General features: G+C 36.7%; 1 protein-coding gene across 38 annotated transcripts in view; it reads right to left on the reverse strand.

Annotated features, from left to right (window-relative positions):
- The window catches only part of DLG2 (discs large MAGUK scaffold protein 2), a 986,702-nt gene that overhangs the window by 343,858 nt on the left and 615,056 nt on the right, over positions 1–27,788 (reverse strand). For all 38 annotated transcript variants that reach the window (XM_086882226.1, XM_086882222.1, XM_086882228.1 and 35 more), the window contains one exon: positions 20,880–20,930. In XM_086882226.1, coding sequence (XP_086738352.1) covers positions 20,880–20,930 — 51 coding nt within the window. The remainder of the gene's footprint in view (positions 1–20,879; positions 20,931–27,788) is intronic.

The raw sequence follows: 27,788 nt of genomic DNA on the forward strand, positions 1-27,788 counted from the left end.
GATACTGTTTTTGTCTAATACAAAATAATTTGAATGAAGCAACATGTATGTCCTTTTGATCTCTGCCTCTGTACTTGTCAAGGGCCATCTGTTTTCACTATTTGGTAAGAATAGTTCAAGGATAAATATTCCTTTTGTCAAGTTCAGTAATAGCTATTTAGAAAAATAGCATGAACTGAAAAGCCCACATCTGATACCTGCATGCCAAAGAGAACATTAGTTAGAGCAGAGCCGTTATATCTTTTCCAATGTAAGAAACAGGAATGAAATTATAGGTAAACACTGTAAAACTAGGTGCCACTAGTTCATCACTAGTTCTGTGAAATCTCGTCAGCTTTATATAAACGAATCCATCACTGGATGAACAACAATTTACTCATTTATCAGGTGCATTATGCCAACCCTAGGAACGCTAGTCACGAAGCAGCACTTGATTATCCTAGCACTTTACAAACACAGAAATAGACAACACTTTCCAGGTGCTGAGAGCAGCATAATAAAACTTTAGGAGGCACATCCAGCCAGTTTGATACACCCACGCTGTCTTTCAGCCCGGTCCTGAGCTGGTGGGGGTGTGTTAACCACAGCGCTCAGACTGAGTCCGCATGCACCACAAGCTCGCTCCTCTCCTCACCATAACACCAGAGGGAAATTGTATTGCCCCATTTTTCAGTTATGGTGAATGGGTAAGGGCAGCTGAAGTTAGGGATGCATAATCCAACCACCTGCTCAGGTGACAAGAGAGGACATCTGTGGTTTTTACATAGCCTGAGGAGGGATGTAGAAGATGCTTTAATGCACCGGAAGCAGGTGTAGCTTCAAAAGCACAGTCTAGCCCTGGAGCACCAGTTTACTACAGGATGCATTCTGCATGCAAATGAGGATTTGATCAGCCCTATTTATTTGTCTAGATAGGTTTTTAAAAGCAGGAATCTTACAGTGTTGTCTGTGAGCACATTCCTTAGAATCACAGGAAGAGATCTGGTTTTTCTGAGTTGAGCCCTATGGCTGCTGCAGACAGATGTATAAAGTAATACACTTCAGAAATTAGTCTTATTGGAAGACTACACCATAAAGTCAGTGTTTGGAGGGAAAGCTTAATGGCTTTAAAGCTTTGTTACTTTATTCAATTTTCAGCTAAAATTTATAGAGAATCAATTCAGACTGATTTGTTATTCTGTCAACAATTTCCTTTAATCTTCCTAATTATCTTTCCTCTCTAGTTTTTACCCTCAACTGCATTTACAAATTATAATAATCTCTTGTTTCAGACTTTGCTTTTCTAGGTGTAATGGCACAAGTTTTAGAGTCTTTTCAGATGCCAGCCTACTACCTACCATATTCTAGTAGCCATTTCCTGAACCTTTTTTCATTTAAATCAACTTTTTTAAACACAGGAAACCAGACACAAAAGCAGTATTCCAATAGATCTAATGATACTTTGGCACATAACTTTCATATCCCTTTATATGTACAGAAAACATCTCCTTTGATATGGGTAGCACTGTACATTTTTTCAGTTTGCCTTTCTTACCACTACTTAAGATTAATTTAGTTATACAAAACTACTTCATGAAAATCTTTTCCACCTCTGTGAGCTAATGAGGCAGAAGTTCTTGTTCTTAGTTATCAGTACTTAACACACCACTTGGCATGATTAAATTTAATTACCTTTCTTTTACATTAACGCTTGAGATTACCCACTGATCTCTTTAGAACACTTACATCCTCCCCATACTGAAAACTTTTCCCAATGCTGTGACATCAGGTAATTTCACTGACACAGAGTACGTCAAGTAGAAATGATTTGCGCTAAGATCGTTACTAAACGGGGCGCATCTCGGGAACCGTCAAGAAGGATTCATTAATAACAGCCCAACCTGACAGTTACCTCTTCAGAGCAATCCCTGTCATCTCCCATATAAACAGCTACTATCTACATCAGAGCTCTTTAACTAATCCCCATAGGGTCCAGCACAATGCTTACTATGTTTAAGTCAAGAAAGGGAGAAGAGAGTTTCTTTTCCTAGGGAGTTAGTTAAAAAAAAAAAAAGCTATCAAATTACTCCGGTACAATCTAGCTTTGCTAAATTGTGTTGAATTTTATACAACTTCCTATTTATTTCCATGACCTGAATGTGAAAGAACATTCAAAGCTGTTCTAAGTTTAGCATGCTATTTAGCTGCTACTATAGGCTATGACATATTTTCTCTCCTTTTAATTTCCCATTACACCAATTTTCTATATTCGGCTTCAAATGTGTGACCACTGCCTTGATGTATTAAAAACTTCATTCCGTTTATTTAAAATTCTAGAAAGGAAATCACCTTTCCTCCACATCTTAAATTAATTTCAGGCTCTTGAACTTTTCCTTGCTCATGTATTCTATTTTAAAATAATTTGCTACTTTGTCCTTCATTCACACTCAAAGTTAGAGTCCTTAAGAAATAAGGATTCAAAATATTAGTTTGTAGGTGGCACAAAATTAATCAATATTTTATCTCATTTCAAAGTGATTCAAAATTTACTCCCTGTTCCTCTTCTATTCAGATTTCCATTTTTTAATTTTTATGAAAGATCTTTTTCAGCTTGACTTTTGCCAAGTCTCACTTTTCTGTTAAACATTGACCTTTCAGATATACTTTTTGCAACAGACCAATCTATTTTCTACTCTTAGTTTTCTTTTAGAAGTATCTTATCCTCCACTTAAGGATCTTTCTTTAGAGCTCTTTTTTATTTTCCTACTAATTCACAAAACTCATTCAAAGTCTTTACACATTTTCTCCACTTCCAGTGTCTACTGCCATTACTTAGCTGACTAATTTGTTCCATTGGTTTCCATGAACTCTCCCCTCATACACAGAGAAACTCAGTAAAAACATTTTTATTTTAATTTAATTTAAACAACCGATTTAAACAACTTGGTCCTAAGTTATTTGCAAAATTCACATCTTCTCAGAGGTCATTATTAATGAGATATAAAATATTACCAAATCTTTCTATTTCAGTTACAATCTGGTAAAGAAATATATTGTCATTTAAATCCAAGTATATTCTGTGATTAGCACCACACATCCTCCAAACAGAGAAGCTGTGTCTCCTGTACAGTCCCTCTCTCTCAATAAGCAGAAATACTGAAATTGAAACAACATCACCAAATTCAGTGAGAATAAGGGGATAGCAATGAGCAAAGGGTGATACAGATGACAAAATAATTTCTATACTAACATTAGTCTGTATTTTAAAAATCAATAATACATAGAAACAGGCTGAGTGCATAAAAGCTAAATAACCCATGGGCCATTTTTCCCATTTTCCATGTAAAAAAAATTGTTAAATGTATTATTTATAATATATTTGCACAGAAACATGAAAAATACACAAGTAATGATATTGATTGAAACACAAAATCAAGACAGTACAAAGCCTCTACTTGCTGTGGTTTCTGTGAGCTCTTCACTCTGTAGATATTTGGCTGGAAAACTGTAAAAATCTTTTGACTTGTTTGCTTTTATGAAACTACATCTATCAGCTCTATCAGCAGACTAAGTAAGGCAATTAGCCTGTATCACCCTCTTTGTTAGGGCCAGATCCAAAATCCATTAGTGACTGTGAAGAGCCTCTTATTGACTTCATGAGGCTTTAGATCAGTTTATGGGTGTGAGCCTAAAGCAAGATGAACATGCCATTTGTTTTCTCTGATGCTCTGATTCCTATTTTCTACCCATTCCTTTAGAATTTCTAGTGGGCACCTTTATTCTTTCTTTACATTTTATTATGCAGCAGCTACAACAGCATACTGTTCTTCATTACCTCTCTAAGTTTCAAAAAGTGCAGGATCCTGCCACTTCTCTATCTCATTTGCATAATATTTTCAGTTTCTAGATTGCTTTCTTTAGTTTATTAAATAGCTACATAGTGCTATTTAAGATGGAGGCAACCCCAACACACTCTACTCCAAATATGAGAGGACACTGGTTTGGTTAGCATACAAACAACAGCAAAGAATAATGAAGTTTTGTCAGTTTTCAGGTTTAATAGCCATGCTACTTATAATTCCATGTTAAACAATATTGCTGTTTCAAGGGAGCTTTATTGCTTCCTTGAAACAGCAACTCCTATTGCTTCAATAGGCTTGTTTCAAGGAAGCTTTATTGCTGAGTGCTTTACTATTTAATTGATGCATTACAAAGATGAAAGAAAGGAGAGAAAAATAAATGAAAATAGAAGAAAGGGAAGGGAAGATACAGGCACTTGTCTTTGCCTTATGACACTAGAACAAAATAATTAGAAAGAATGGTTTCTCCATCCATTTAAGTTTGCACACTGCTTTAAATTATTCATTGGGTTAATGCCTTCTTTCTCGGCAGCTCCAGAACAATGAACTGTTTTGTCAGAAAATTTAGTGTTACAACAAAATTATTTAGGATTGACTTACTTTTTCATTCAGTATTGTCTATGTCTAATGCCTTCAAACTTGCTTCCATGGAATTCAGACTCTACCTTGCAGAACAAAGATGTTGTCTCAAAATCCACAAGAAAAGCTTAAGAAATCAGCTCCCGTTTTCTGCAGTAGTCTCTTCAAATTGATGTTGACATCATTCTTGACATCAATTAATTAAATGATAGATGTTCAATGACTGGGTTTTTCACAGTGTAAATATTAGAGATCCCAAATATTGTGTAAGGGGGATAAGCTGCCCTTTCTTACATCCAGAGAGAGCTCATATAATGCTTTCCTTGCAGCACTTTTGTTTTGAAGCATGCACCATTGTCTGTGATGCAAACACTGTGACCTTCAAATCCCTGAAATGCTTTGCAGTGCACTTTTAAAAGGACTTGCTGTTGCAGGAGAGGTTTGGATCAGTTGTTCTGATCAATGCAGCAACTCACACAATTTCCCAAAAGCGCTTGGACAGTGCTAGAAACTCTAAAATTAATCTGAACTGTCTCCCAAATGTGTTCTGGTTAGATATATCAAAAAGGAAGACTTAAACCCACCTGTTAAAATTTCAGACTGTACAAAAAATACTTCCATATCCTAGCAATGAAGCAAATGAGGATTCTCTTATTTCAAAATGGAAACAAAGCCTCATTCCTTTCCCTATATCAGACGAGTAGTGAGTAAACTGAGTATCATAAATAGCATCCTGAATAACAATTTTAGCAAATATTTGGAATACTAAAAAGACCCAGCACTTCAAGAAGAGAAAATCCATTTTAGCAGAAATAGAATGGGACCTGAGATCCAGTTGTGTACCCACTCCTAGTGTTGTATCTGGATTTTAGATCAAAACTTTTTATAATGTAAAGTATCTTTGCAGTCCCTTAAAAAATTGCCAGTCTTCTTGGGAAAGTTTAACACCCTTGGGCTACAGAAACAAATTCCCTCTAATCTATTGTCTTAATAATACTCAAAATCAGGAATTCTGACTCCACAGTAGCTTCTCTTTCCACTTGCTCCTTTGGAAGGAAGGGTCAAGTGTCTCAGTATCCTACAGACACAAGTTACCTGAGGACTAAAGTGTTTCCTTAGGAAATGGAAAATGTGTTTATAGCTCCTTCCCAGATTAAAGAGCTCTCCATCACCCACATCTCCACTTGAATGGTGAGACAGTAACAGCTACCACATGTCCATTCTTCCCTCCCCATTACAGGAGCCAGTTCAGAGAACCTCTGGGCAATTAAATTTCTTAAGTCACTCCAAGCTCGGGGACATTCACCAGTGGTGCCAGTTGAAAGACAAGTGATGGTGATCTATGACCACAGCACTTCCAGGAAAGCACAAGACTGGAATTAAGATCCCCAGCATCATTTTCAGCACAACTGGACATGCACACAGACCCCTTAGTGCCTAAATCGTCAGGTGCCCTGTTAGAGTTTTACCTATGTGGCTGTTCAGGCCAACCGAGTCCCTTTATGAATCTGAGCCACAAATACCTCCTTAAAAGCATGACAGTTCCCTCTCTCCCGAATGTGGAGAAGTGAATCCATGATTACATTATCCTGTGAACCACTCCTTTATTTTGTTTTTTTTTTTTTCTTTCAAACCTGATCAAAAAAAACCAAACAACATTCGCTAATTCTGATAACAACTTTACCAGGTATCTTCACAGATGCAGAACTTTGATTTTTACTTAAAGTTAATTATATAGGTAATTATTACACTGTAACATCATCAAGAAAATTATGTTTTCCAAAGGGAAGAAAGCAATTATCACCAATTTTAAAGAACTATGAAAGCTAGGGCATTAGTAAGATAAAGGTAAAACCAGAACAAAATAAAAATCATCACTGGAAACAGAAGTATTTGCTTTTTGATGGTATTTTCAAGGGTATTTTTATTATTCTAAATAAGAAAATATTTTTAAAATTTCAATATGGAGAAAGGATTTGGGCCCATTGATATTTTGATAAAATTGCTATTTTAGAAATTATGTCTACAGTTCTAGTTCCATTTTCAACTTAATTAAAAATAATGGTTTGCTATTCAGTTTCTCAGTAAACCCTTTCTCTCCTGTAGATCTCTGTGAAGTCTAAAATTCACCTGCAACTAAACCCACTCGGTATGGAATTTTTTTTGTTTATTTGTTTGTTTTCCATCAACCCTGTCATGACTTTGTTTTTCACTGCAAATCTGACAACTAGGCATTTTTTTTGTGTATTTCTGAGATGGTTTTACTTCAAATATGTTGCTTTACAATGAACCTCAAACTAACATTGGCTCTGTGGTATCCTGGAATATATTGACTATATTTAGCATCATGACAGTGTATTGCACATTTCTGTTCAGAAACAGTTAATGTGGTTGCGTTCTCTGTAGTGCTTCAATTATTCAATTTGACTTCTGCATTTTTCCTGCACTCTGTTTATCAGTGAACCAAGAGCTTTTGTGTCTATAAATCCCCTTTGCTAGCTGGTCACGGTATCTAGGGAGTAGATTTACCTGAGATAATACAATAAAGCAAAATGTTTGTTAGGCATAGCAGAATACTGTAATAGGAATGAAAATCTGTCAAATTCCAAAGCATACATTTGTGTCCCATAACAGCTGTTATTGTTTTTATTTCCTCTTCATGTAGGCTGCTTTTGTCTAATGCTTATTTCTCATTTAAAGTTTTGTTTATTTCAAGTGTGTGTTATTTCAACCACTTTTTCTTGGCAATTGTTTTCAGTGAACATGTACTTTTGACAAATATATTATGGATATACTCTATCCCTCCTCCACTAAATTCTGAGCAGATATGAAAAAAACTGAAGTTTTCCCTGAAAGTTTAAATAACCTCTTAAGAAATCACTTCAGCCACACACAGTTCAGCCTCCATTTATGGAAGAATGTTTTCTAGTGATGACACTCTGATGTATCATCTGGTAAACATTAAGAACTTGTGGGGCTGGCCTCTACTGACTCTGGTCCCCACTAAAATGGTAATATTCAACAGCAGTGCTTATGCTATAGCACCTGAAATACTCTGTTCCACTGAACAAGGAGATAAATATATTTAATTTGCAAATATAGTTTTGGAAAAATTTTACCTTTATAATTATGTTCAAGTACATAATCAATGCCTAAAAGTTAGAATCTAAGACAGAGGACACAACTGGATCATTTACCTTGAACTCCTGCCTAATATAGGCTATAGGACCTAGTTAAATCCTCTCTGGAGAAAAATACCACTTAATTCCACAATGTCTCTTTCTAATGCAGAGCAATTACTGCAAAAAAGGAGACAAAAGCCAGGATAGGCTTGCAGTTCCCACCTGTATAGAAATTGAGCACATATCTGTCTCCTTGCACTCCCTGAGAACTCTATTTTTCAAACAAAAACTGTAGCTTCAATGCCTTCCTTATTTAATGTCTTCTACTTTTAAAAGAAGGATGGCAGCAGTGGCTGGTATGTAGTTTTAGAGCATTTAGTATGCCTTGCTGATGCCTTAAAAATATGCCACAATCCCAGCTATGTGTCATCTATATACACCGACATAGCTGAACCTGATCTTCACCACTGACATCCTGCTGTGTCCCCATCCTTCCCAAAACGTCTGATTTTGCCCTTTATCAGATCAGTTAGTGTTTGACAACCCTTTCTGAATTAATTAGAATTCATTCCTTCTTAGTACTTTTAATATGCTCTTTTTCTGCCCTTTTTTATCAGCTGCCTTTCCTAAAGCTTTCATCCAGTCCTGCTCCCTTGCCATTGCTGACCTATTAACATATTTGTGTCCAGTCTCAACAGGTCTAAATTCAGCATCAAACCATCAGCTCCTGTCTATCCTGCCTTCCACATAGGATAAAGAACATTCTCTTAAAGGTTATTTCTCTTTTAAATGTATGTTTTCTCTGACCAAGTCACCTCTTAATTTCCTCCCCCAAGAAAATAAATTTATGAAGGTACCTGTGTCTCTCACCGTGTTTTCAAAGGTCACAATAACTCTCAAGGTCTCCCCCAAAGACACTTCAGTTATCAGTGTCCTTTTCAGGTAGAATTAAGAAAAAAATTCCAGAAGTTTTACACATCAGCTGCCAATTTCTGTTGTTTTCCACACCCCAAAACCTGTTCCATTCTACAGCTCTCAGTTATTATGCACAGTAGGTCTTCACCAGACCTTTGGACTAAAAATCCGTGTTTGGCTGATGAACAGCCAGGAAGGCCCAGGACTTCTTTTCAGTTTCATTGCTTTTGAGAGTCCTTGATTTCATATACAGCCTGCATTTTCTTTCTTGACACATGACTTCAGACTCAGCCAGTGTAAAATACGAGTGTTTTACCCAGAACAGCCTTGCAGTCCTTTTCCTCCAACCTACACAGACTCTGTGACCAATCACTCACCATTTACCCTTTTTAAACATCACCTGTGCGTTAGCTTTCTCTCAATATGTTCAAATTTCTTCAGTACTCAAGTATCTTTTGAAAACTCAGCACAACAGGTGCAGATGCTGTTCAGCTAACTCCTTTAGAAATCAGGTTTGAAAATCAAGGCCTAGCTCATTCTCATAACTAAGGATAGTTCTGTTATTTATTCCTACACAGTTGCATTAGACTGGGTCCTTGCTGTATCTCAATTCCCCTGATTTCCTTCCACATAATTAAAATAGTGCTCAAGTTTCAGGAAGATCATGGTATTTCTCAGCCTGTTTTGATGGGTATTTCTCTGCTTCTGGGAGAAATGAGCAATGGCATTGTTTGGAGGTGGAAAACCAGGGGAGACATTGATTTTTAATGGCCTTTGTTACTTTAGGTCTATGTAGTAGTCACATATTTCTTTTTTAGGTCTACACACACACACACACAAAATCTTAACTCACTCATTTCTTCCTAAACCAAATTATAACAAGTACACCTGAAAAAGCCAAAAATTCACTTTCTAAGCTTCCCTCCAGAAAGACCTTCCTCCCACTTGAATTATAACAATAGATCTCTAGATTTCCCATGACAATGTTTAATATGAAATCTCTACACATATTCATTTAATTTAAGTTGCATAGGTATAGCATTTCTCCTTGCTTAAAAATCCAACTAAGATTTCAATATTCAGTGCTTTAATTATATGGTTTTTGACAAAAAATATGTAAAAATACACTGCGTAATGCAGTCTTACTTCTGCTTTGGAAATGTAATAAAAATATCTATTTTTCAAATATTTATTATCATTCCTAAATAAGTATTGGATGGACAAGTAGTAAGTGCACATATTTTAGCCATCTTAAAAATTCAAGGGACATTAGAAGAGTATCAAAATGCTATTTTCTTTCTCATATTTCCTAAACATATGTAAATTTTGCAGTCATATTAAGGTCCTTGATAATAATGGAATAGGTACTCTTCAATGTGCACTTTTCAAAGTGGACTTCAAAAAGTATGCTACTAGAATACAGATCCTAAGACATGCGTGTTTTCATTCTCTTTTTACAGTTGGCCTGCTTTCCTGTGCTTCAACATTTCCCCCATCATAAAATACAACGGAAACACAAAGTGCATGATCATCCTCCTCACAGTTAAGACAAATATTTTCACTTTAAAACACTATTCAGTATTAGCAAAGATTAAAATTACAAGCCCAGAATTTATTTCTGTGGTTTGTTTTGGGGGTGGGGCAGGGTTTTGTTTGGTTGGTTGGTTGATTGGTTGGGGTTTTTTCCTGTACAGTGTAACCTCTGTTAATGGCCATCTTTGTATTACATTGCTACCAGCAGCTCTCTTCTCCTTTGCAAGTGAGGTACAGGAAATGTGGACCAACATAAACTCTGCAAAATTTAAATGCACTCAAAAAATAAACTATGCATAGAATTCAGTCAGAATTCATATATCACATTAAGTTGCATAAGGTGACTTTCAAGCCATGCTTGATTCTCACCAGCTAGGTCAAATTCTTAGCATGAAGCAGTATCTTGCAATATAAAACATGCATAAGCAGCATGCAATTGCTTTTCGTCTACTTATTGCTTCGCATACCTGGAGTTACCTTATCCATTTGACATCTGGTTTCAGTTTTAAACACAGGGAAAAAATTGAGGTGGAACAGTCTGTATTATACAATTTCCAAGAACTTTCACATGCTACAAAGTGGGCCATTGCTCCTGCAGAACTACTTCGCAAAAATGGATGTCAGATTCCTCTTATGACAAGGAAAAGCTTTTCTTCCCTTCATAGAGCCAAAGATAAGCTGTAAGTGGTAGCTCTGAGTTGAAGACAAATGATCTGGTGACTGCATCAAATACAAACACTTATGAACAGGAAACAATTGCAAAGAACAAATCTGAATTTTTTTAATGGGATAATGTGTTAAGGTGCACAGCAATGGCAGTGGGGGAATTCAGTCTGGGTAATCCAGCAATTTTTTTCCCTTATTCTTCTACATCTTTGCAATATCTTTCCCTACCAAAATGGCATACTGATTTCTCAAGGTTGTGAAGCCCTAATTTATGCATTACAACTGATTCTAAATTATAACAAAAATGAAAAGCAATTTTCTGCAATGAAAAACATTATTTTTCCTAAGAGACAAATGCAATACCTCAAAGATGCCTTTTTTAAAGTCCTGGCTTGAAAATGACCATCTTTGCTGCAAGGTGATTATTATCATTTCCAGAATGAGTCATTTTCTACTGGTAAACTGAGGTTCATATTCCCCATTTACTTTAATGTACATATTTTAAATCTACGTGCTATTTGGCAATGACAGCTGCAAAACTGAGTCAAACAAATGTTTTGTAGCTCTTTTTTTTTTTTTTTTTTTTCCTGCACTGCTTTGTCAGTCTTTTTGCAAAAAGATTCCTACATACTTTCTTGGAAAAGACAGCTTTTCAGACACACATAAAGCTGATTTTTAGTCTATATATATGCTCCCACAAGTGCTCCAGAAAATTCTGTTAAGAACTGTAATGTTTATTGGGAAGTCAGACTTGCAGCTCTCCTCATTAGCGACTAGTGCTGATTGATGTGGCGTACCACAGGGTGGGACACTTAGATTGAGCTCTCTTAGCAGGCTTTTTCACAGAATCATCAAGTCATGAAGGTTGGAAAAGACCTCCAAGATTGGCAAGTCCAACCTTTGACTGAATACCACCATTCCCACTGAACTATACTTTGAAGGACCACACACGAACATTTTCAGGGATGGTGCCTCCACTGTTTTCCTGGTCAGACTGTTCCAACATGCCAGTTTATGCCAGTTTGGGTAAGTCAAACTGTGTGAAGCATAACGAATATTTGTTTGCACTTCCTGAAAACTGGGGCACAATCCAAGCACTGAGAACACCCCTAAATCTGGTTTAAGCACCTGCAAAATTATTTCCGGAAAAAATTAAGCTGGAGGGAGAAAAATCTCCTCTATCAGACTGGAGGATGAGAATACAGCACCAAAGGCAGCCCTGTTTCATTGTACAAAGCTTTTTTTCCCTCAGACTAATTATTATCTACTGCACACTTAAGTATTCCTTTCAGAAACTTCAGTATTCTGCAGATTTGACTTCACAGTCAAGCAGCTTCACAAACTGCCTATATTAAACCCTCACTTTCCAAACACCAAACAGAAGTGAGATAACAAACTACAGATAACAAACAGACTGAAAGGCCACATCTTAAATAGGTTCATCTGAAGTAAAGGCAATTTTCATGTAAAGTTATAAATAATACAAAAAAGCAGCTGAATTACTCCCTGAAAACTGTATGTTGAAAGTGAGTGAGTTGGGAAATCAGACAAAAGCAATAAATGGGTGATATTACCTGAAAAATAAAATGTCAATATAATAATAATAACTTAAAAGAACCAGCAGCAGAACATTGCCTCAAGGCAGCTATGATTTGCATGAAGTACCTTTTCAAATAATAGGTAACTCAAGGTCTTGGTGATCTTGGCACAGTTAAAGGTATAAGATTCAAATAGAGATAAACATGAATAATGTTTTTTTTCCTATACTCACAAAGGTAGATTTTGAACTCTTACATAAATGATGATTAACTCTTCAACTTTTCTTCAGTTTTAATATGGAATATATGCATTTTTTCCCTGCAGTTGATTTATTTTGTCTGTCATTTATTTATTTCTGTCACTTGGAGAACACTTTGTAGTATTGTATTAGTGTCTTCTTTCTAGTGTCTTTATTTTCAACTGATGTGCTCTCCCTGAACAAGTTCCCTATGAGTTTTCAATGCAGAGAGTTTAAGTAACTTCAGGCTTGTGATTCAATATATTGGAGAATGAAATTTACTCCTCTGGGAACAAAACAGTTCTTCACAGTGTGTCAAGTGACTCTTACTACATTAAAAAAAATATATATAGCAAACAACCTCCAGTTTTCTTTCTCTGGTTGGGCATTTGTCAAAGCTTAAAATTATTTTGAAAGCAAAATGTCATAATGAGCTTTTGTAAGAAAACATTCAGTTATTTAAAGTTTCTGATTTAACAAAAAAAGGTATCCTAATCTTCCCTGGACCTGAGGACTCATTGAAAGAAACTGTGAATCCCAGAAGAAATACCCAGAAATTACTGTATGAATCAGTGAATACATAAACATTCAAAATTACACATACAAATGAATAAAAGCCTAATTAACCCATAGTAATGCAATTAGTTTTTGTCTTGGAAAGCTTGAGACATCAGGTGTAAATCCAAGCTATGTATTTCTTTACTTTGAAATATAAAGCTACCACACATGCATGGGTGGAGACATCCTTCACTGAAAAAATGCCCTTAAAGGAGTTTAAATGGCATTTCAGTGATACATTCAAAGAAATACACCATTCTGATTTATCCAAGCAAGCATCCATGAAGTGTTTTTCAGACATTTAGATTCAGAAGCAGAATTCTAAGAAAATAATATGAAAATAACAATTTCTTTGATAGGCAACCAGAGGGAGCTAAATCTATAATGTTATTTCAGCTTCTTTTCCTAAGTACAGTGTAATAGGTTTTTTTTCCCTATTCACTTACAGCCTTTTCCTCTCCTTTGTCTCCCCTTTCACGGCTTTGCAGATTTCCTGACATGCCTACTGGGATGAGAAGTGCTGCCACTACACAGCAGGGAAAGGATGTACCCTCTGCACAGCTCTAGCAATTATGAAATATAGGGCAAATCCTACAAACAAAGGTTCAAGGGAAAGCCACTGGCTTTCTTAGCATTTTCCCTATGTAACTCAAATTCTTCTGACAGCATGTATTCTGAAGCACTCCAGATATCACTCTCTGGAGTTAAGACCAGTTCTCCTAGTCCTGTCACTGTTTCCAGGATACTATCAGTGCTGCAGCAGTTCTATTTTGTCATGCTCCCTAGCCATGTAATTGCTAACAGCAATAATAATAAGTAAAAATAGTTTGTTCCCACCTCTAAGAGGGGTATAACATCTAAGAGCTGTTCCTTCACTTCTCTTAGTCTTCATTTCCAGTAATCTTCAGTAAGACAGTTATGTGGGCTTATTGATTTCCAGTCCCAGACACTGAATGTGGAGGATGACAGCTAAGAACATTAGGCAGGAGCCTCTGTTTCTCAAAAGGTAGGGCCCATCCTCTCCCAGCTCTTCTGCTTTTCCATGCACACTCTGGACTGGCACGCTTTGTACCTGTACCACACAGTGGTGGAACAGGCCCCCACAAGACATGTAGTACAGCTCTATAACCAGGAATAGTTTCAGCATAATGACTCCCTGACAGAATAAGAACAAAGTTTTCCAATGATTAATTATATTTTGGGTTCCAAATTATGGCTGCTCTGAGGTGAAAGAAAATAAAAAAAACAAAACAGACTCTTCCAAAGAATCTTAATTTAGGTCACTGAACTAAAGTAGCCAAATTCTGCAGTTGTTTAGGAAAATGTTGACCTGGTATTTCAATGTCCCATTAGCAGGACTTGACACCAGACCCCTTTAGTTTCTTTCACTGATCACTCCAGCACAGCCTCAGGTCAAGGCAAGACCTGGTAGGACACAAGAGGTGAAAGGAGAACACAGACCTTGCTTCAGCCATTGCATTCAGGTGCCAGAGCCTTTCCAGTACTTACAAACCTCCCTGAAGGTGAGCAACAGCCACTGACACAACTGATCATTAGTCTCAACTCTAAATTGTGATCAGAATTAAAATGCAGAACAGAATTTCCTGCATAGGGATTGTATGCACTACACACGTATTTTCAAGGATCTTTCTTAATTTCTTATTTCACAGAACTTTGTTTTATATATACACAGAGAAATACACTATGGAGACTCTATATGGACACACAACAGATTAGTATTTAAAACTGTTTGAACAAGTATGAAAAAGATGGGAATTTAATTTTCTTTTTGCTGATAACTCAGTACCATAAGTAAACACTTCTGCCTCTTCTTGTAGGCCCCTTCAAGAAAAAAAGAATCCTGTGGGTAAGCTTTCTAGCAATAAACACCTATAGGTCTCTGTTCTACTATGAATGTGGTAAAACTAGTCAATAAGAAGGATTCTGTTTGTGAATTAAAACTTATTTCAGTCTGAGGCTGCAAGAGTAACTACCACCTAAGAAGCAAGCAGGCAAAGCCTATCAAAGAAGAAATGTACTAAGGGCACAGAGAAAGCTTTCAACCGTGATGAAATCATTTACAGTTCTGCAAAAATAAACACAGAGCAACTCTGAGTTTGGTGGAGCTCATCAGGTACCTGAGGGACACTGAAAGATTTACTTTCTCCTGTTGGAAGATGCTAGACTACTCCATTGTGGCTGCTGATGGTTGGATATTGATTTTTGCACTCTTGACTCTCAAAAGGCATCTATGGCATACACTCTTCAACTTTGAAAATACCTTTTTCCTAGTGGCCATTTCTTGACCACTCCCTTCCACTCTGTTATTTCTGAAACAATTAAAGGAGGACTTTCCTGGCACTGTGGTGTCCTACAGTCTCAGTCCTGAGAGGTCAAAGCATATTGGTGCATGAACTGCTGTCTTAGACCTTAAAAAAAGGCAAAAAGATGAGTCACTACTGACTAATAGAGAAAAACTTTGTTCCCAGACATATAAGCAAAGCTATCTTGAATGGTGAGAAGCTGGACATATCCTGAGTGTATCCTGGACTGCTTTCAAAGCAGCGTGGCCAATAATCAAGAGAGGGGATTCTACCCCTCTACTCTGCTCTGGTGAGACCCCACCTGGAGTGCTGCATCCAGCTCTGGGACTCCAACATAAGAAGGATGTGGATCTGCTGAATGCAGAGGAGACCATAAAGGTGATCAGGAAGCACCTTTCCTGTGAAAACAGGCTAAGAAAGCTGGAGTTGTTCTGCCTGGGTAAGAGAAGGCTCCGTGGAGATCTTAATGCAGCTTCTTTCAGTACCTAAAGGGGGCTTACAAGAAAGATGTGGAGAGACTTCTTTTTAACAGGGCCTGTAGATGTAGGACAAGGGTTTTAAACCAAAAGAAAGTAGATTTAGCCTACGTCTAAAGAAGCCATTTTTTACAATGAGCGTTGTGAAATATTAGAGGAGACTGCCCCAGAAAAACTTTGGATGCCTCATCCCTAGAAACATTCAAGACACTGTTGGATGGGGTTCTGAGCAACCTGATCTAGGGGAAGCTGTCTCTGCTCATTGCAGGGGGCTTGGACTAGATGGCCTTTAAAGTTCCCTTCCAACCCAAACTCTTCTAGAGTTCTGTGATCTCTACAAAACCAAGATATATAGATGGGTATAAAAGAATAAGACATCAAGTCAAATTAAAATACTTGTGTCATTCGATACAATCTATTCTCACTGTTCTTCAGTGTTCAGTAGAATGCAGCTGTTCACATCTTTGAAAACTTCTACATGTTCACATAGAAAATTAGTGATGAAAAAAGAATGAGTAATAACACAGTAGTGATAATTTCTTAGGTTTACTAGTATCAAAGTAATTAAGAGCTGAGGCCTGCAATATTTTTTTTCCTGAAATGTAACGGGATTTCTTTTTTCACTGCTTCCTTTTTTAAATTTTTAAAATTTACATTTTTAATTTTTTTCCTTTTATAAATTTTTTAAATTTTAGCCATTAAGCCGTAAGTTCACACACAATACTGTGAGTTGGAAGGGACCTCCAAGGATCATTGAGCCCCGTTCTCAGGTGAATGGTTCATACAGGGACTGAGCACACAACCTTTGGTGTTGGTGTTTTTAGAAGCACATTCTAACCAACTGAGCTAATCTAAGGTCACCTATGACTAGTTTTAGACTTTCTCGTTAAGATTTGAGTAAGTTCTTCAATTTGGTGAAATGTAGAAACCAAATCTTTTAGAGAACCATAACCTCCAAGTAGAAAAATTAAATCTTCTCATGGTGGTGGCTTGATGTCACTGAGCTATCAAGTCAAAGGAAAGATGAGACAGAGTAGACTATTTAGTTTCTTCACTGAACAGAGCCTGTGGTAGATATAAAATTAAATTTATCAGAGTTAGCACATTCCAAGATGATAAATCATCACTGAAAATTTACTCTTTTGGAATATGATTCTGTGAATACATTTAACCTGATTTTCTAAGGAAACGCTTATGCTATGTGAGCATTTATACCTGTCTCTCTTTCAGCTGTAGTAAGATATCAGCAACTGCAATGAAATCTAAAAAGTGAGGAGGAAATAATACAACAGGTTTCTAAAAACTTTGTAAAACTATATGGTTAATTAAAAGACAGGGACATTCCGAGTGTAACCTGAATTGTAATAGGCCAGAAAATTCACAGGAGTATAAAAGAAAAAGAAATGGAGACCCCTCATGCATGTCTCAGCCTTGGGAAAATTCTCAGTCAGAGCTCAACCTGTTCAGATTGGCTGACCAAGGTCAGTCAATCTCAGGCTACAAATGCACTGAGAACTAGATGTCTTTAACTCCAGTGTTGACAGAATTTTATTTTTCCAAACAGTCTATTCCACAAAAACAAGTATCATTCTTCTTTTATGCAGATGCAAAATGGAAATACATACTGAACATGAAAAGTAACTGCTGAAAACAGCTCTTCTAATCATGAATGTCCTTTTTGTCCAACATCTAAAAAGCAGGCAAGGTTAGACGAGCAAAAAGGTTCTGAGATCTAACTCAGATGTTGAACTCAGCATGAATACAATATGAATCATTAAGTGACCCACTGTCTCCCTTAACTTTTCTTCAGGGTAAGTATTCATATTGCCTGATATTCCAACTTCTATTAAAATACTCTCTTCAACATCTGTCTCCAAGTATAGCACTTATACCAAGGAGTCAATCAATTAAAACTTTCCCCCAGCTTAGGAAAGCTGGTTAGGCTTTGTACCAGAGGCTATTTGATCATATCTTATGCTGACCACTTGATTTACAAATGCAATGCAGTCTCTTGATAGTGCTGGGTATGGTTTTTTTCAAGTCCTTCAGTAATGGAAGACTAACATTGCTGAACTAATACGAATTATTTTATGTAGTTTCCCTATTAAAATGTATTTCATATTCAAGATAGAGCAAAGTAATATTTTACTTTCAAGAATTTTGTCTTTCTGTGCATTTGAGCATTGTAGTTTTTTTTATGAATCTCAAAGTTGTAGTCTATACCCAGATCTGTATTTTATGCTGGTAAATTAGCAGAGAATCTCACATATTCTCTGAGGTATGTAAAGGAATTTAAACTAGCTGTTTTGGTTTTTTTTTCCCCATGTAAGAGAATTAGAATTTGTTTGATTTCTCTTAACTCTGTAACTGTTATTCAAGTGTGCTCTTCTGAGAGCTCTAAATGATTTAACAGTGAGCTCAGACATTGATGAAGGTACCTGGTAAGTGGCTGGCACAACTGAAGAGTAAAAGGATAAGAGTATCCACTTAAGAGAGGGCTGACAGGGATGTACTTACAACTTCTTTAACTCCTGGAAGCAGCACTGATCACAGATTTAAGGTGGATCTGCCTCAAATTAATAATCTGTGTCAAACCTCATGGAAGCCTTTTAATCTGAAATCCCCAAGTATTTTTTAACTGCAAACTAGGGCACAATATGTTAAACAGAAACAACAGGATAACATTATTTCAAAGAGAAAAAAAAATAATTAGAAAAGCTTCACTCAAAAGTCCCCTGTAACCTTGCAGTTAACTTCCTGGTATACCCAGTGTGGTCTTGGGCAGCTTGGGGGATGCTCAGCAAGCCCTCCACTGTCCTTCCCACCAGACCATTGGCACCGTTTTTTCTTGGCATTTTTGGGACCCTGCTGATCTGCTCTCCAGCTCCACACTGGACACCTTCTGCCAACATGCACACAGTAGTCTTATTTTACCCCAAGAGATGGGGACATCTCTTCACCCTGGGTCAAGGTTCATACCAAAGCCAGTAACTCTCTTCAGGATTAGGTCCCACAAATGTATGAAGGTGACCTCCTAATAATTAAAGTAATAGTATATATAGAGACTGGGAGGTGCTCTGAAGTAATCAGTCCCTTACCACCTTTCCTTTCATTCTATTATTAAAATAAAGGCAAGTAAGAGTGCTTTTTCCCTAATACCTTCAACCTTCTTCTTTTTTTTTTCTTAACATTTTAAAATCTTTCCATTATAGTGACCGCTTCAAAATGTGTTTAAATTTCATGAAGAAAATCTTTGATGGTTTTGGGGATGCAGAATTCTGTGACTTGAATAACTGGACCAAAATTTAACGTTTATTAGCAGCTGTTTGATATGGGAAAACTACATTTTTCTCTCTCAACGGCAGCAATCTTAATCTATTTTGCAGCTTTGCCATTAAATACAGAGAGATGATTTCTCTCTAATTTCTAAAAGCAGTTTTGTGGAAGAAAATGGGTAATCAACATGGAGAATGTCTTTTTTTCTGAAAACGCTTTTAGTCTGACATAAATGACAGCTATTTAAGGGCAATCACTTGTGTTTTGTATCTCACACAAAAACCAGCAGACACAGTACCCTGCCTTTGAGACAAAACACTGATACATGTGACAGATCATTTCAAGCAGTAGTAATCAGAAGCCTCAGATCCAGCATCATCAGGAAAACAACTGAAACATTGTCCATTAAGATCTCTATCTCTTTTTGCTGTTGTTGTTCAGCCTTTAACTGATATTACGCTGCACTGTGAATAACCAATTATCCGCACCTGACGGGTACAGGAGGTGCAAATCACATTCGTTCTGCAGTATGTACACTGATAACTTACACCTCTGTTAAAAATAAAGTGCTTTTCAAAATATCACCCAGGAGGCATGTGTTCTGTTTTCTGCTCAGTGACCTTTGGAAACTCTAGTCCAATGAATAACTAGTGATGCACAAGTAAGTTGGGAGACAGTAGATGAGAAGTGCCTGTAACCTTAAATGTTATCTGTTATGAAGATGGCTATGATAAAAAGATATATTGCTCTTTCATATTTTGCCTGAGAGAACAAATCAATGAGAATATAAACTTGTATCCCTTTAAGTTTAATGGTTATGGAATAAATTATCCTGGACAATTAAAAATATAACATGCAGAAAAAGTGCAGTGAATTATATCATTTAAGTAACTAATTTAATGGTAATTTGCTACCTTACAGGTATTTGTTCACACGGCATCAACCACATCTTGATAAATCTGGCCTTCCATTCAATCCTTTTATGTAGAAAGAAGCTGAACTGTGCTTTAAGATGGAGAAACTTCATATTCCCAGAATGTTGATAGAACACTAAAGAAATTCAGCAATGACATTCTTGCATCCCTTAGAAACCTTTGTAAGCTTATTGCAAAGCTTAGACTTTCTTTCTCACACCCTGCATGGCCCATACGGCCTTGATCTGTGTCAAACAATATCAGCACTGTAAGACAACAGCTACGTAACCAAAATGCAAGGAAAAAACCACCAAATCCAGGGAGATATGGCACAGCACATTCCACTTTGGTTTTGGTGTTACATTACCAACAAAGCCTCCACTGCAAGCCCTGATTGCAGCTCAGGTAATTCAGCCTTTGAGTAAGCATATCTTTTATGCATATATATGGTCTACTGCTTTTTATGCAGCCACTTAAATATTAAAAAGCCTTTTGAAATTTTTCTTTTATAGTAGAAACTACATGTCCTCTATCATGCACATGTGCCAGGAAACCAAAGATTTTTAAAGAGAAAACATTCTGCAATTCCAGTTGAAAAGCTAAGAAGGGAGTTATCAAGTCATACGGGCTCTTCACAATAACCAAACACTCAATTGAGCACTGACAGAGTTATGGGGAAGAAAAGCATTTTGAATGCAAGTAGCTAAACCTGAAACTTCTTAATAGCATGGAAGACTTATCTGTTGTATCACTCACATTTTTATAGTTTAGAATAAACAGTCAATCCCTTTATTCAAAATATAAACAATTTTATTATTAACCACTTTTAATTTCATAATTAATTGCATTATTTTTAATACAGAATACAATTCCCTGTAGAAGAGAATAAATTATACTTACCCTTTCCAAAGTAATTTCTTCAAATTCATATTCAATTTCTGTTCCATTGACCTAAAGAAAATAAAATCAGAAAATTCCTTAAATCCACATTTATGAAGGGAACTTCATGGGCGTACTGTACATCTATTCCAGTATCATCAGTTTACCAAAGCACACTTTTCAGCATATAAGTGAGGAGTTCTTAAGTATAGACTAATTAACTCTCCTTTGTCTTGGGGGTGCTTAGTCAAGCCTATAAACTGAAAACAGCAGAAGTATGTAGTGTCTATATAAATCACCAACATAACAAGACAGGTATTTGACAGAGTGTGTCTCTGGACTTTGTGCCAATGTTTAAATCATTTCCAAGGTAATAGTTTCAAGTCAAAACAGAAGACCTGCTCCTCATATTCTCAACATGGAAGAAAAATTATGTATGCGTTGCCTTACAAGCTCCAATTTACACTGCAATAAAAAAACAGACAGGAAATTCACAGTACTTATGTGAAGATCACTCACTGATACATACACTCAAATACATCTTGTTTACTGTATTAACCTAGGGCAAAAATATGACAGAGGACCTTTGCAAGAGACAGCTGAATGGCAAAAAGGCACAGAATGTTAATGTAATTCCTATGCTGAGTCCCAGTGTCAAAATAAATTAAGCTACAAAATGTAGAGCACCAAAATGGATTGTGCTGGACAAGAAATCTATCAGCTGAAGAGATGACACTGATTTAAACAGGATTCCAAAACCTTGTTCCAGTCTGACACGGATTTTTTTTGTCCCTCCAGGCAACTCACTTAACATACCTTTCTTCCTTTTCTCATTTCTTATGAATGGGCAGAGTAGAGCGTCTGATAAAATTACAAAGACTCACTACATTGCAAGTAAACTACAGAGCAATGAAAATGTATCTATCATTAAAATATCAGAAGAATTTCAAAGCATCACTTCTATACAACTAGTCAGCAATTTTTTGACTTGGCCAGAAAGCACTGATTAATTTAAAAAAAAAAAAAAAAAAAAAAAGAAGAAGAAGAAGAAGAAAAATATATTAATTCTGCTGTTTTAATTTTTGTGATGCCCTGGAAAACAGCTTTGCTTTAGTGTTTTACTTAATGAAAAAAAATATTTTTCAAGACCTAAACTGAAGGAAAGCATTGGGATTGACTTCATCCTGGAGGAACAAATTTGTTATTTCTCAAAACAAGCACATTTATCACTCCTCCCCACTCCCAACTGCTAATTTTCTGTATTAGATTCCTAACTGCAATCATAAAACACTGTACATAAATCATTCTTTATCTAGTCAAGCACCTTTCAAATGTAATTAGGTACTTCTCTTGTGAATATTTTAACAAGGTACATGTATCTGCCAAACAAAAGCTTCCTCTAAAAGCCACCAACTATTTAATTTGTTTACAATTAAAGATCTGATAAACCATGAAATCAGTAATAGAAATACAATCCCCAGAATCTGTGTTGAAAAGTGAAGAGAGAGAAAAGTCCAAACAACTCATGCTTAACAATTGCATGAAAACACAGCATCAATGAATACAGTATTTAATATGTGCATAATATATGGGGTTTTTAGTTCATTACAATTGAGTAATCACATCACATTACACTAACACCAGAGATGAACGAAAAAATATTACTACAGGATGTCTTCCTGTCCTATGTTATCACTTTAATGCTTTCTGCATAGACTCCTTTATTAATATAGGCAACTTACTAGGTATGAAGATCTTTATAGCTATTCCATTTTTTGTCCTTTCTTGTCTAATGATAATGAAATCAAAGCTATCTATATGTCTCTGTTTTCATGAACTTCTCTTTCATCTTAGGTTGGTGGATAGCTCTGATCTATGTCTTCAATTCCTCAGTCTTGCTCTATAAAGCTGTCTTTGCTTCACTGCTTATAATCGCTTTTCCTTTGCATTAAAAACTCATTAGTGCAGCAAAATGGGAAAAAGAGGGATATGAGTAGTGAGCAACCTCTGTGGAAAGATGAAAGGAGAAAACACAAGCTGAATACTCAATTTGTATTTGCACACAAACGGTATCTTGCTTATGACCATCTGAGGGGTTTCTATTATCATCCACAGTGGCGATTCTGAAAATGCCTTCAATGCAAATCGAAATTAATTGCAGCAGAGATCCATTATCAGGCTCCATAGCAGCAGGGGTGATATGAATTAAAAAGCTGATCTTGATCCAGCTCCTTTTATTATTTAAACATACATGTCTGCATTTGCCGTTCACTGCCCTGTTTGTTTTGCTGGTTGCTCGGCAAACCAATGCAGCTATTTCATAAAGAATCTAATAAGACACTGTACCCACCTGAAGCAGGTGGAATGATTCTTTATGCAGTACCACTCATTGCTAGCACCATTTTACTTCATACTTAGACTCTCTGGCTGCACCTACACTGCTAAATTATAGTCAGTTTTCAGCCAAGTCTCAGTGCTTAGGGCTGTTTCTGTCTGGAGCCTGCTGGAAGCAAATAGCCAAGGAGTGAGCCAACAGTTAAGCAGGAAGAGAATCATGGCTCCAGCACTGGAACTGGCTTGTTGGTGCTCTCATTTAGCAGCATATGGACATACCCTCTGTTTTTGTACATTTTAACTTGACAGTCTCTGGCCTGTCAAAGCACCTAAACAAGCTGTCTGAACCTGCAACTTCCATTTCTTGCAGGTAGTGGCAACCTACTCTTGCATCTCTCTTTGCATGACTGTTCTAATCCTGCTTTTATATCGGAATGCAGAAGAACAGAAAGCAAAATTTACCACAGCCACCATGTCTTTAGATAATTATTAAAAATTAGAAACATTTTCATTCAGTATTCTCCACAATCAAAGAAATCATCAGCGTTTTCTAGTTGTTTGGGAAAAATTCTTTCTCAGCTTCCAGGACTGCAAGCTTGTCCTGACAGATATCTTTAATCTGAAGGAAAATTTACATTTACACTGCTGAAATGTGAAGTAGTGATCTAACTTTATAGTCAAGTGAGTAAGAACAGGCACGTGAAGGTCTTAATTAATTTCATCTTCCGCTAGAAATCTCAGGTAGGTGAGATGAATTGTGCCCGGAGGTTTCCTTTCACTGTGTACAAACAGTCTAAAAACGATGCGTGAAGTTAGGTGAGCACTTGCCTTAAATCTGTTTTCTCTGCATGTCTCCTGGCTATAGACTGGTAAGAAATTTCTGCTTAAGGGATGCCATATGTCTTTCCTAATTATGCACCACTGAAAGGCTGGATCTCTGGTTTAGCAGCTTTTTCAATTGCTTTTTTGGGCTTGTCTGCACCTGTAACTGGCAGCACATGCCCGGCATGATATCCAGCACCTACTCCCACAAGCCCAACCAGTCAGGATATCCACAAGGAACAACTCGATCTTTCCTCTTCTCCAAAAGCCAAGAAACACCACTCTTGGCTTCTGTCTCTGATTTGGGACACCAATGTGCACTCTTCTGAGAAAGATGCTCAACAGCACCTGTGACAGTAAGGGGCCACAGAACTGCAGCTGGAGCGGGCAAGGGGTACACGAGATGAGGTCCATGGGAGGACACAACCAACTGCATCCCTTCTTCAGGACACAGGGGCTGGAATCAACACGTGTCTCATCCAGGAACTTGCATTTCTGGCAGAAGAAAAAAGATGCTATTGACCAGGACAAAACGAAAAAGTGCTACATGGCAGCAGATGCGCATGAAATCTTTAGATAATTTTGAGAGCCCCTGCTGCATGGCCAACACACACCTGCAAGGCAGGAAGGTTCTCTGCCTCCTGACCTCACATATGTTCATGATTCAGAGGATGACAAATGCACAGCCCTTCTAGAGTAAGTTACCAAGCTTTAATTAAGGTGATGTTTAAATGATACCCTTGCAAAGACAAGGTAACAGTTGCCTTTCATTTAGGGCTGCACCTGTTATTCTAGAGAACTCTCCAAAACATTTTACAAGAAAATGTCTTCCAGAGAGAGAAATCTAAACTAAGGTAACTGTTTAGACTCCACCATTCAAGAGAGTTTTCCTGGCAAAGACCTCATCCCTATTCAAGTTCACGCATTTTTCTAACAAGAAAGCACTACTCATCTTCAGTGAAACTTACTTTCAGGAGCGTGAGAAATAACAAACAGGTAAAGAGAGGTTTTTATACACAATTTTGTGAAAAATCTGAAATAAAGCCCAGCAGACAGAATGCCAAAGTAAGGACCTGACAAACTCAGGTTTGTTTGTTGCTTTATGAGAAGACTCTTACTTTTCCAGAAGTTTCTCTACTTTATGGCAGTTTAAGGGTGACATAAGCAGCTGAAGTAGTCCCTTACTCAAAATCAGCTCTACAGATTATGCTAGATTCCTGAAATCTTTCAGACAAACATTCTGTCGGGTTTTCATTTTCTGCCACATGCTCTGCCATTTTATTAACGATATTTTACTTCTGCAATTATTTGATTTGATGGACTTGTTTACACTCAAAAAGTAAACATTGCATTATTTTTTCTTGCTATACTTCTACCCTACTGTAACTGCATCCACTTAGTAAGAAATATATTTTTCATCATGTGAATTTTAATGATAGAATTGCATTATGATAATGGCAACAGATTCAAAACATTCAATTTATACAACTGCAATACTTCAAAACGCCTGGACCTATCTTTTCTAATCAAAAATGGCCATTTGAGAGCTTTTTTATGCTTAGTCTTATGTTCAAGAAGAGATTGTTTTGCCTAAAAACTACATCTGTAGATGTTTATTACAAGCAAAACTCATTTTAAGCGTATGTAATTGTGTATTGTTTTTCAGACAACTGCAAGAAAGAAGACTGCTTCTTCTGTTATCATATGCATAGGAAGATAGCTACCCCGGTACTGATTATCATTCAACATGCAAAATTTATTCCTTTGGCTGTATGGTTTCACCAGTTGCCTCATCACCCAAACCTCAGCAGAGTACAAGATTGCCAAATTCTTGTTGTAAAGTAACTTGAGGATATATTTATTCTTTAGAAGTTTCCAGTTGGCTGTGTAATTAAGATGGTCACAGACTCAGAGGATCATAGAATGGTTTGGGTTGGAAGGGACCTTACAGATACCTATTTTCAAACCCCCTGCCAGGGAAAGGGACATCTTACACTAGACTATGTTACCCTACATTTCAGAAACAGCAAGCCCATTTGGGTATCTAACAAGTATTAAATAGCCTTTCACCATTTCTGTTTTGTCACCAAAGCTGTAGAGTGATCCTTATTTAGCCTTTTGACAACTCCAGATTTGGGTTCTTTATTAATTATCAAAGGAAAGCTGCTGATGTTCTTTTGATATTGCTTTCCAAAATCACTAGAAGTTTCCTTCCTTACTGCATATAAACATACACAAAACACTCTCCTGATTTCTCCGATTTCAAATGTGATGACTTTGCATTTTCAAACTGTCACAAAAAGGCTGTCAGAAAGCTTTTCATGCTAGTATTGGATACCTCAGTGAGTGCATTTTACAGACTATTTATGTGAGATATCCCACATCTATTTTTAATTATGGTGCATAACTAAGCCTGTTACCTTCTTTTCACCCGTGCTTCCTTTAGGAAACAAGGAGAATATGTTAAATTATTGAATCAAAATTTACCATAACCTAAAACTTCCTTTTAATATGATTGTAATATGTAATATGTTGTGGTGTGAAGAATGAAGTGTAAAAATCCATACAGTTTTCAAAGAAGTTTATACTTTATCAGGAATAAAGCTTTGTGAATCTTTCCAGAGATACCCAGGGAGCACTTGACCACCAGTCCCTGTACATCCTTTAGGGAAGATGTTACCCTCAACACATAATTAGAAGAGCTCCAAGAAGCCAAATCCAAAAAAGCTCTTGGTCAACAACTGAAAACACCCACCTAGCAAGTAACCATTGTCACTCTTCTCTGGTTGATTCCCAAATTGCAATTTTATTTTACTCTACCCCATTTCTCAGACCTTGTTCGAACAGTCATGTTTTCTTGTCTATTGTGAATCACAATCCCCCAGCTGTAATCACAGCTTCTCATGTCTCCAAGTCAGCCTCCACTGCCTTCTGATTTTCATTCCTTTCAGTTTTTTTTTCTTCCTTCTTATTATCTCCCAGAATGTTCTGTCTTCCTCTCACAAACAGATGCACACACACACACACATGTATCAATTTAAACTTGCTTTATCTAATCCCACTTTATCCAAAGCATTATTCATTATTAGTTTTCTACCTTCTCATATTTTCCAACTAAACTTTAAACATAATCTTCTCCCATGACCCCTATTAAACCATTCATACACTCCATCTTCCTAGATCCTCTTCACTAATGCTTCACCTGCTTGACCATAGTTTGAAGGCCTTGTCAGAATAAGGGATTCTTTTCTGGTTTCCCCTACTCACTGCTCTCACTCCTCATAATCTTTTTTGCTATTCAGCAACAATTTAGATTTACTTTTTAGCTGTTCTTTCACCACAGAGCTGACACTTTCTACAGTACGAAAAAAATAAAAATTTTGATGTCCTTCTGCAAGGTATTCTTACTATTTTATGATGCTCACAATGAGCCATCAATTTTTCTTTCACCTCCTCTTCGTCTATATTCTGATGCTTCTGATGGAAGCATTATTTTAAGTGTAATCACTTGATATAGCTAATGCAGACTCAACACAAACTTCCTGGTTTTATAAGCCTAATGCAGGAGCAGATGAAACAGAGATCATGATTTCAAGTGGGGTTCATAGTAAATGGAAATAAAATTACATCTATGTGTAAATTCTGTTTAGGCTAGCACTTCCAGCTTGTACAAAATGAGTACCAGCAAAAGAAGAGTGCACAGTTCAGCTTTGGTACTTACAACCTTCTCTCAAATGCTAAAAGAAATTCATATACCATCAAATTACCTATCTA

The sequence above is a fragment of the Cyanistes caeruleus genome, chromosome 3 (genome assembly GCF_971803275.1).
Source record: "Cyanistes caeruleus chromosome 3, bCyaCae1.hap1.1, whole genome shotgun sequence".
Taxonomy (NCBI): Eukaryota; Metazoa; Chordata; class Aves; order Passeriformes; family Paridae; genus Cyanistes; species Cyanistes caeruleus.